The sequence below is a fragment of the Neolamprologus multifasciatus genome, chromosome 12 (genome assembly GCF_963576455.1).
Source record: "Neolamprologus multifasciatus chromosome 12, fNeoMul1.2, whole genome shotgun sequence".
Lineage (NCBI taxonomy): Eukaryota > Metazoa > Chordata > Actinopteri > Cichliformes > Cichlidae > Neolamprologus > Neolamprologus multifasciatus.
The window spans coordinates 13,032,557-13,044,296 of record NC_140450.1 but is presented as its reverse complement, the minus strand read 5'-3'; the positions used below and the strand labels follow the sequence as shown (position 1 = coordinate 13,044,296).

The window sequence follows — 11,740 nt, the reverse complement described above, 5'->3', positions numbered from 1 at the left end:
GCCAGAAGGCAGAGCCTCATTTCAATGAAGTCACTGGAGTTGCTTGCTTTATCTCTCTGGCCTGGTGAGTGAAATCTGCTTCTGTCTTGCACAGCCAGCTGAGGATCTGATAAGAAAGCACCACGGAGTTGTTGGTTACCACAGAGGCAGCATGCGGAGGATGCTTTGGGGGATTTTGTAAGTTTTTTAAAGGTTAGTTTTCAGATAAGAAAAATTATTTTATTATTATTATTTTGAAAATGCTGCCCAGGCTTCTTTCACTTGTAGGTAAGTTTCTTGCTCTGGACTGGAAATACAGGCGATAAAAAGAGTTGCTTCACTTGTCTTGAAGTGCGTTTGGACTTCACAATGAATAATCAAACCACAGGGAGGACCATGGTCCCCACCATTCCGTCCATTATGTTCATTTTCGGGGTGGTTGGAAACCTCATCGCCATCGTGGTCCTTTGTAAATCTCGGAAAGAACAGAAAGAAACTACGTTTTACACGCTGGTGTGTGGGCTGGCGATCACGGACCTGCTTGGCACGCTGCTGGCCAGTCCGGTCACCATCGCCATTTATGTGAAAGGCGCGTGGCCCGGAGAGGACCCGCTGTGCCAGTACTTTGGATTCACCATGCTTTTCTTCTCGCTGGCAGGGCTCAGCATCATATGTGCCATGTCGGTAGAGAGATACATTGCTATAAACCATGCCTATTTCTACAACGACTACGTGGACCAAAAACTGGCGGGACTGACTCTAGTAGCAATCTACATCTCAAATGCTTTTTTCTGCGCCCTGCCAATTATGGGCTTTGGGCAGGTGAAGAAACAGTACCCACAAACGTGGTGTTTTTTAGAGTGGAGGAGCAACAAGACCAGCGATGCCGCCTACTCCTACATGTATGCTGGTTTCAGCTCTCTTCTTATTCTCACCACTGTCATCTGTAATGTGTTGGTGTGTGTGGCTTTGATCCGGATGCATCGACGCTTTGTGCGTAGGATGTCGCTTGGCACCGATGTGGGACGCAGCGTGGACCCGCGAAGAAGAGCACGCAGCTTTGGTCGTCTGGCCGGTGCAGAGATTCAGATGGTTATTCTACTCATAGGCACATCGGTAGTAGTCCTCATCTGCTCTATACCACTTGTTGTAAGTTTTTTTTTTTGTTTTTTTCGGTTGCATGTTACCATTACGCACGCTTTACGCATGGTTCTTTTTCACACAAAAATGTTTTTTAAGTGCAGAAAACTGTTTAGTTAGGTTAAAAAAATGTGAAAAAGAAAAAAATATCTGTAGTGAATAAAATTTTCCTTTCACCTTTTCAGCCACAACACTTACAGTCCAGATTAATCACTCTTACTCAGCACAGCTGCTGTATGCAGGATTATGTAAAAGTGTAAAACAGTTTACATTAGAAGTGAACTGACTCTCTTCCCTTTCATGTTTATATTAGTGGCCTCTCAAACATACGCATCCATATCTTTTCATTCAGTCACTATTCTCCTCTCCCCTGCAGGCTCAGGTGTTTTTAAATCAGCTTTATAAGACTCCAGTGGAGGTGCGGCTGGACAAAAACCCTGATCTACGGGCAATACGTTTTGCCTCTTTTAACCCCATCTTTGACCCCTGGATCTACATCCTGCTCCGCAAGGCTGTTCTCATCAAGCTCATTGAGAAAATCAAGTGCCTCTTCTGTAAAATGGGAGCAAGGAGGCAACAGAGACAGGGAAACTTCCCCTGTATTGATGCCTATCAGCTCTCCTCTGTGATCTCTAACTCCTTGGTGTCTAGTGACCAACGAGATAGCAACAGCACCTGTCAAACCTTCCTCTACTATAAAGATAAAACTGAGATGTGCACTGAAAAATGTCCTAGGTCAAACAAACTCTCTGCTTCACAACCACCTTCAGCAAGAAATTCACAAGCTTCTTACTCATCCCAAGAGGGCAGCGCTGAGGATCAGACCAGAGACGAGACAAACGCAATCACAGATCATCCATCATCTCCATGCCCTAAAGATCCAGCACTTCAGGTCACGCTGAACACCGAGACAGTAAAGGAGAAATGCATCTGACCCAACCAGAGAAATACTGTTTTATTTCTCTACAACAGACCTTTTGAAGAACTCAAAAATGGAAGTAACACATAAATAATAAGTAACTCTTCTATCTAGTAGAGCCCATGCAGTGGGAAAGAGACAAGTGCTGTGAGTGATATCGTCCCGTTGTTTGTTTCAGCACCCAGCAACCTCTGTGATGACTGACTGTGTGAGCAGATTTTGCCATTTTGCCTAAGAAAGATGTTATGGTAAATGGTCTGTATTTGTATAGCAAAGTGCTTTACTCAATCATCCACCCATTCACACACTGGTGATGGCAAGCTACAGTGTAGCCACAGCCGCCCTGGGGCACTGACAGAGGCGAGGCTGCCGGACACTGACGACCACCAGTAGGCAACGGGTGAAGTGTCTTACCCAAGGACACAACGACCGAGACTGTAGGAGCCGGGGCTCGAACCGGCAACCTTCCGATTACAAGAAGAACGCCCAACTCTTGAGCCATGATCGCCCCTATATATGTTTGCGTGATCACCCTATGTTAGACACATAACATTGATGAAAAAACTTATCATTTTCAATTTCATTTACTTTGTTCAACCATTGTGGAAACCTTTACTGTAAAGCTCTATTTACTGTCTCCAAACTCTGCTGACTACAAGCTTGTGGTCAGTGAAATGGTCCTGATTGTGCTTCTTGTGAGTAGTCACTATGAGTATTCACATAGTTATTGTTAGGACTTATTCATTTGGAAACTCTACTGTACAGTGCTTTTTGAAGGGCACAGTCATGTTAGCTCCATGACTAATGTAGAGTAGAGTTTATAAGGTTGTGAACACAGATGTTTTTGTTCTATAGCCCGGAAAACACACAAAGATATTGTCTCAAATTATTAAAAAAACAAAACACAGCGAGGGCACAGAGGCTCTTGTTCCACAGTAGACTGGGAAATTTCTGCATAATTTCCACAGCTACAGAAAATGTTCTAAAAATCAGTGGATAGATGCTGATTAATGAGATGCATTAAGTGGTCAGCTTGAGAAAAATCAAGTTCTAAATGAGCGATCTTGTGTAAAATATATTTTTTTTGTCATATATAATTATTCTTCTCTAAGAGAAGGTCAAAATGAATAAATTCCATCTCCAAAAGGATTACTCGTCCAAAAGACATATTGATGCGCAGTTATAAATTGTATCAGTCATGCAGTTTGATTAGTATTTACACTCACAAATTGTTGTCTTTCAGCATCACTATCTATGAAGTCAGGACTCAAAATATCAAAGAACCTATTGAAAAATGTTCTGTATTAGTTAAGACTGAAGCTAAAGGTTAATTTTAGGAGTAACACTTCTCTTTGAGTGTAATGTTTAAAGTGAGATGTTCAGTTTAGCAGGAAAGTTTTTGTTGTCAAAGACATAATGTTTACAGTTAACAAAATCAGGAAAAGTCTGATGATGCTCACATTTAAAAAGATGGTACCAGCACCTTTTTCCTCCTTGAAAATGACCAGATACCACCCAATATCAGATCTAATATGAATTATCCAAGATCACAAGTCTCGATTTAAATATTATTCTCAAGTTTCATGTGAGTATACAACGTAATCCTCCTCTCTGTTGCGTTTATAAGGCAAATTCTCCATTTTAATATTAAAAGTTAAACCTTCTGGTATTGTAACACTATACAGACTGAACTTTTGAACTCCTGTTGGTTTGAAGTTTTTCACTTAGATTATCTTTTTGTCTGAGTTTGAACATGAACATTGTAAACATTGTACAGTGAGGGCAAAAGTTAGGGATTGACATACTAGTTGAAAACTTTTAATTTATTTTGAGTCATTAAATTATGCACTTTATGCTCAGTTGTGGTTCATATTGTATTGCAGAGTGAAATTTGTGTACATGTATATACTGTATGAGCTTTGAATTCATTTGCTGTGGTAATATGTTATATCTGTAAATATGACTTGATGTACAAGAAAAAAACTGAGTGGAAATGACAGAACTTCTGTCAGATAAGAAATATATATGTCTACATTGATGATGCAGTTGTAAATGAACACAAACTGTTTCAGAGCAAACATCACCTTTGACATGTTGTCATATTTTATTACCATAAAGCAGAACTGCTTAATACGAGCTTTCTTTCTCACAGTCACATTTTCCTTGTTTATATTTAGTGAGATCATCTCATGACCCCCATTAATTCAGACAAATGACCCTGAGAAAAGCGTGCTACCACTTTTCCGAAGTTTATACATAAATAAACACAAATTCGATTATTGCTAGTCTACAACAATCTTACTGAATCTTGATTGTGTGAAAGACACACACACACACACAATAAGAGGAAATCAGAGGTCTTTGCTATGATGGAAAAGAAAAATCAGGGGTCTCTGGAAGCAGAGGTGCCCCAGAGCACTTCTTTCCTGAAACAATAAACACAATTGAAAGCTCCAGTTCACTGCAATTAAGCTTAAACAAGCATTGCAGTGGCTTAAGCAAACACCTCGACTACAAGACGGAGTGTGAGAGGATCCTCCAGACTCTGGGAACGAGATGCGTTAATTTAATTAAACTGTGAAAATCAGGATTGTACCGTAGCGGGAGATGGTGATACGTGGAACATTCATGAAGATTCTCAGTAATTTGATCATCTTTGTTCACCAGAGTCTGCAATACCCAATTAAATGTATTAATGGAAAAACAACAAGATTGATATCTACCATCTGGGTGAACAGGTGCACAAGCACAGCCTGTACAAATGTTCAGGATCGCCTCAATAACCCCAAACAGGCAAAAGTAAGTGGTGACGTCTTGATGCATTCTCAATCATCCAGATAAGTAAATCTCCAAAAGTTGATTCTGTTAATCTGGACGTTTTCAGTGGGAGAAACGTTTGTGACTTCTTCAGTCTCAGCTGACTGCAGCTTTCCATAATCGGTCATTATGGAAATGTACTGTTTATAAGACAGAATCAACTTTTGGAGAAGTAAGTGGTGAGACCATCAGCTTTAAATTTCAGCTGTGAAAGAATATCTCGGTGATGCTCAGAGAATTTGATCTCATGTGATGCCCAACTTGACATGTTGTGTAAGTGGCAAAGCTGTGATGCTGCTTTATGTCAGCGGGGTCCTCTAGTGACAGTCTGCACAATGTCACCTCTGTGCTCATTGATAAACAACAGAAAGCACCGGTTGCTTGACAGTGTCCGCTGTCGCCCTCGGTTAAGGAGGAAATTAAACAAGACGAGTCTGAAAATATGTCAGAGCCAAAGCGGAGCTGAAGCAGGTCTTAGTGCAGGAGCTTCATCCCTCGGGTGATGGCGAAAAGAGAAATGAAATGTAATTCAAAGGGAAAATATGATCCTCTGTGGTGTGTTTGGAGCCATTCTTTTCACATCAGTGTGACGACCATCCTTTCTCCATGTGACATCAGTGAAGCCACACAAGCTAAGTGCTAATCTCCTCTTTTGTTACAACAATTACATTTTTTAAATAAAGTTAAACATACAAATACAAATAGATTAAACAAACAAATGGTATAAAAAATTAAAATACGCTATTGTAAAACAATATTTTGATGAGGTAAAAATTAACCCGACATCAAAATATGGACAATAAAATAAAAGACATACAAATTGAAACATAGACATAAAGTTACAATATAATATACAACAATTAAAATATTTTAATTTCCACATAATTTTAAATGGCTTACTAAAAAAAATACAAAAATATATTTTAACAAAGTACTGCTGTCTGCATTACCTTAGGCTATAGTCCAATAACATATTGCTTTATACAATCACTTAACAAGCAAACAATCCTGGCTGGGATCTTCTTCAGAGTCCTGATTGACTGTGGGGGAAAAAAAGAGAGAAAAAATGTGGTATTATTATTATTATTATTATCATTAATATTATTATGAAGGGGTCTCAAAGTTATATAGGAATTTGTTGAATGTAAGTTTGTTTGTCTTACGATTGCTTGTTTACATTTTATTTATTTTATGCTGAGAGCACCACAACCTGAATCCGTCATGATGCCGATCATTTGCAGGCTGTATTATAATATCTAAGTTAATAAGAACAGCTGATGTGAAAATTGAAAGACATACTGGAGGTGTTGGATCATCAGTCCAAAAATATTAGCAACTGAAAGCAACTTGACAACTTTCAGTCTTCAGAATTTTTTGTCAGTTTTGATTGAGTAGGTTTTTAGCTTTGGTTAGCTAATACTACAACACAACATTTTAAATTCATATCTCTGGCTGGGATCATGATTGTGGGGTTTACTGCCTGCAATGTCAAACATAAAGGGCCTGATCTTTTCGAGTGGTAGCAAAAATCTCAGAGCTAATCAGTAAATGTTCTGCAAAACGTTTGCACGTGCATACCTAAAGATGACGACATTTTATTTGATATCAGTTAACTGACTTCCAGCTAAAGCCTTGTTTTTCATACTTAAGACATGCTTTTTCATGCTTATAAGTGAAAATAAAGAAATACTTTAGTACTTCTTCTTAAGATTTCTTTCTTTTCCCCCCCCAAATTCTGATTATTATTGTCACATTTCATTCCATAGAAGACGATAGTGTGAACAGCTCCAGGGCAGAAATTTGTTAGGATTGGGCTCCAGACTGTGTTAAATCCCACACAAATATACAGAATGCAGGGCAACTTATTTCAAAGTTTTTTAAAACAGAATTATTTACAACAGCAAGTTCCCATGAAACCAGCAACTAGTAACTTTGATCTCTGCTGTTATACAAGCAAATAGGAAAAACTTAACCACATGAGGTGACCTGTTAGGCAACAGACAGTGGAAAAAAACAACACAGTATGTCCTCCAACATATTTCTAAATCAGTTTTGTTTTTTTTGCCGGGTCGTAACACATGGGAAATTAAATACTTCAACAAAATAAAAGTCTTACTGCAGTTACTTATCTGAATACAATAAATGTTGCTGGGAAACGTTTTACACAGTAGACAAAAAGTGTGGAGTAACAATGAAAGTGTTACACCATGTGTTACTGTTGCTCCTCTGTGTCTGTGTGTTAGTGTGTGTGTGTGTGTGTGTGTGTGTGTGTGTGTGTGTCTGTGTGTGTCTGTGTGTGTGGGTGTCTGTGTGTTTGTGTGTGTGTGTGTGTGTGCCATGTTTGCATATCTTTGTGGGGACTAACAGCCTTTATGGGGACAAAATCCCCGTCCCCACGGGTTTGAAAGCATTTTTTTGGCTACATCCACACTAATGCATTATCGTTTGAAAACGCATCGTTTTCTCTCCGTTTTGGCCTCCCGTCCACACTGAGACAGCATTTTCACTCAAGGAAAACGCAGCGTTTTGAAAACGCTCTCAAGGACGCGTACATTTGAAAACAGTGCTTTCGCCTGGCAGTGTGGACAGCGAAAACTGAGACTTTTTGAAAACGATGACACATTTTAGTCATGTGATGCAGTCAAGTGACCAATTAAACTAAGATAGCGGAGGGCATTATACAGCAGTAGTTTAGTTTGCTCTCAATTTTGACAGCCCTGTTAAAGATTAATATCAGTTTGTACATGCTCCAGACAGCTTTTCTTCAAATTCTGTAATTCTCACTCACTTTTGCAACTTTATACTTTTGTGTCACTCCATCTCATTGTTAGTTCATTTTTTAAAAAACTGTGCTTTCCTTGCCATTTTGCTGCACGTTTCAAAGAGCAAAGTAAATAAACAGCAGACAGAAATGAGGCAGGTCGAATCAACTTGCGTTTCAGGCATGCGCAGGACTGGAACGTAAGCGTTTTCAGCCGTTTCAATGTGGACGCACAACTCACAATAGTGAGGACGCGGAGCGTTTTCAGACAAAAACACAGTTTTCAAATCTATCTGGGCTAGTGTGGACGTAGCCTGAGACTCAAAATGTAGTTTAAGTGCCAGGATTACAATTAGGTCGTGATTAGGTTTAGGCTAAGGGTTAGGGTGCGGCATTCTGTTTTGATGGTTAGGGTTCAGTTAAGCAGCTAGGGAAAGCATTGTATCAATTAGATGTCCCCATAAAGATATGAAAACCCGACTGTGCATGTGTGTGTGTTTGTGTGTAGTCCCCAGAGTCACATTTATCAAAGAACAGTAGGTCATTCCTGCAAGTTTAGAGTTCACAGAGTCAGTAATTTCCAAATGTGCATTTCAGATGAGTCACAGACCACCCAAGATTTGCTTTATTGCTTGTGCAAACTTCATATTATTAAGGAAATTAGCTAAAGCAGGTCAAATGTAATAATAGCAGTTAAAATAAGTGAGTCATCAACACTTGTAGGGTTGTTTATCTGACAAAAAAGTGTTGGTTTTTGTTGTGTTGATACAGCCTTAAACTAATAGGATGTTCAGTACTATTCATTCCTCTTGTGTATTTCCAGCTACTTTGTCACCACAGTTTTAGAATTTATCAGTGACAGATGTCACCAAATTCCTGGAAGGATATTGCCAAGTACAAAGAGGTGAAAAAAACTAAAGAGACAAATATGTTTGCCTCAAAAAAAGGGGGGGGGGGGGGGGGGAGCTAGAGAGAGAAAAGATTAACCCCAGGAGGGAAAAAATGCCAAAAACAACACACAAAAGCATGAATGCTGGTAACAATGTTGTAACAGTGTTGACCAGTTACATGGGTTATGTCATAGGCACTGCAACATTCACCACAGAAGTGTAAATAAGCCATAAAGATGGCAGGAAGAGAACAAAGACAGGAAGTAAAAATACAACATGAAGAAATAACATTCACAATAAAACAGGAAGGAGTAAAAAGAACATGGAACTGTCATCCTGATTTATCAACACTACATTTATTAATGAATAACTTCAAACAGGTAGTCATTTATTAAATTTGAAACTTAAAAAGGGAAACAACAGAAACCAGCCCAGTAGTCCAAACATAAAGATTGTAAAATCTTTGCCATGGCCAGTAAAAACCTTCAAACTCTAAAAATAGCACCACATCACTGAGAAATGATTTATTAAGACAAAGTTAAGTGTCTATATTTATATGTGGTTTAACCCAAAAAAAAATGCAATACTAGATTCTTGGCTCACCGCTTCAGGTCATCAGGGAGGTGCTCCAACAGAAAGTCACATGTTCACATACTGGAAGCTAGCAGTGCTTCCCAACTCTCACCGTTGTTTCTGCCAACTCTGGGGCCTCGCTTAATGATTCTTGCAGCTCTCAGCTGTTTTTTTTTTTTCTTAAGTCACCTAATATAAGTACGTTTCTCTGTTGTTTTTTAAAATAATAATTAGCCCCTGTGATCACCAATTACATGCTGAGTGGAATGACCCCTCGTCGTTTGATTGCACCATTAATCACTACAAACATGTTTATTCGACTTCAAAAGCTTTACCAGATACTCACTGCTGAACTGCTTCGCTTTCCAGGAATCAAATTACTGAATCTCTGTCTGTGGGTTTTCCTTTAAATAAATGTTGCTCTGAAACAGTGTTGATAGCTTAAACCTGTTTATATCCTGATTTGTTTTAAAGTTTCAACGTCTCATAACTCAAGCACAGCTGCACAGTGTGCCATAAATATTTAAACATATTTATTAATCACAGGCAGACGTACTGACGCAGCGAATGTGGTTGTGAATCACAGAGAATGAATGTCCTGGTGTTTTTCTCACAGTTGTCTTGAGTGTTGTTATTTAAAAATATGGCTATTTTGTGCTGGATACAAGCTGAAGATTTACATGACAAACTGTTGTAAATTTGTTTGGTTTAAAAAACAAGTGCTTGTCACATTAAAGCCTGTCGAGGGTATTACAACATAGCAGGCACCAGAAAAAAATAGTGTAAATGAAAACAGGTTTTGCAATTTGTAGAGCAATCCTCTAGCCATACTGACTGCTCTAAATGCTTTACCCGTTCATACAGAACATCATTTATCTTCTCTCTTCACCTACAGCCAAATTAGAATCATCAATTGCCTAACACATCTTAGAGATGCTGGCAGACGGAGAATATGCCACCATGGCACCACCATACAGCCCAGGTTCATTTATGTGCACAGTGCTGACATTATACACAGACATTATCTCTGCTATCCTCCCCTGTAAGTGTATTATTCACACTGATTTATTTAATCTTTATGTCTCAGTTTATTATAGGAGACAACTTTCGCTGTTCAGATTCAAAGACAGCTCCCTGTCTCAGAAACCTAGGCACATTCATGAGGTCCTTTTGACTTTGACCAGGAGTCGTGATTCCACAATTTCACTACAAACAGCACCGCCAGGAGCGCCTTTGCTGTTTTTTCCTACTTTCACATGGCTCTGCAAAGTGAATTTGACCCCTAGGGTCAAACTGTGAACACGCAAATTTTCTGGACTGCAGTGTGTGATATCACGCATACGTTTTTTGGGCCTCATCAAGCTAAATGTTTCTTGGATACCTGAAAATGTAAAGGTTGCTGCTTTGACATATTTCAGAAAATCCAGAGTACTTTGCAGAGGTTCATGTGCAAGTCGTCAGAACAGAGACTTTTTTAAAAAGCCGCCCAAAGACTAGTGGTAAGGGCGAGTGGACAGATTTAAATAACACATGGTTTTGGAATTTTTGTCGGGATGCACATTTCTGATCACATCTTGTAAATGGTCCTGTCCTTGGGCTAACAGATGTAACAAATTGTGTCAGTTCAACACACTACATCATACTTCAGTTTAAGATCAATAAGTCATCTTAAATATCGCTGAGTATATATTAATGTTGGGTTAGAGCTTTACCAGATGATGGTACAGGGTAAAGTGATTCAGATTTGAGGTATTTTACCATGATTTTTAATTTATCTGGCTTTCACAAAAAAATCTGCTAAAACTTTGAATCACTGCAAATGGGCTCTTTAAATATCTGTTGTTGCTGCTGCACTAGCCGACTATTTGAAAACCATCTGTAGCTTAAGTAAGTTGTGTCTCTGAGCCAGCAGCATGCATGGGAAATTCTGATGAAAGGTAGCTTATTCTAGCATGATTTAGTAGATGGTTCATTTAGGCTGCTGAAATAAAACAACATCCACAGGTCATAAATCTGCTACTTTAAACCAGTTTGGAAAGGTTTATGCAATCTTCAACTTCAATAGGGCAAAAAATTAGGGAAAAGTGCACCCCTCTGTATTTAATGAGTAAATTACTCTCAAAAGAGTACCTAATAGGCACGTTATTAATCATAATAAGTGTGTATTGCATGTGTTTTTGCTTGTTTCTATGTGCATTTGTGTGTAAATGGGAATTGCCCGCACTGCTCAGGTTTCGTGCTCTTGTGATTCTTGGGTTCAGTTTCTTTTCTTCTCACCAAAGGCAGTGAAACGGTATCCTCATTTCAACTGCCCGGAACGGGGACCACTAATTGTTGATGGCACAGGTCAACATTTGTGTAAGTGCTTTAGCAGAGACTATGTATAAGCATGCTCATTTGCACACACTGTATCAGATGTCGCTTCTAAGTGCACTTTCAGCAGGCCCCCCCAAAAAAGAAATGATGGCATGAAGTAGTGCAGATGTGGAGCAAATGCATTTATATCAAATCTGTTTCTCTTTTGCACCCACACAAATTTCCAAACCATTCTCCGCAGAGGAAAAGGAGCGCTTTCATAATACAATTCTTATATCCTTTCAGGACATTAAATAATTAGTTAAAAAAGCCAAATAAACAGAACCTTTGTGTCAGTCGTCCAAC

At 39.0% G+C, this 11,740-nt stretch overlaps 1 protein-coding gene across 1 annotated transcript; it reads left to right on the top strand.

Moving 5' to 3' along the window:
- ptger4a (prostaglandin E receptor 4 (subtype EP4) a) lies at nucleotides 1–4,124 on the top strand. Its single transcript, XM_085181123.1, has 2 exons — nucleotides 1–1,128; nucleotides 1,496–4,124. Exons 1-2 carry the CDS (start codon nucleotides 349–351, stop codon nucleotides 2,051–2,053), a joined length of 1,338 nt encoding a protein of 445 aa, XP_085037249.1. The 5' UTR covers nucleotides 1–348; the 3' UTR covers nucleotides 2,054–4,124.
- Nucleotides 4,125–11,740: the final 7,616 nt, after the last annotated feature.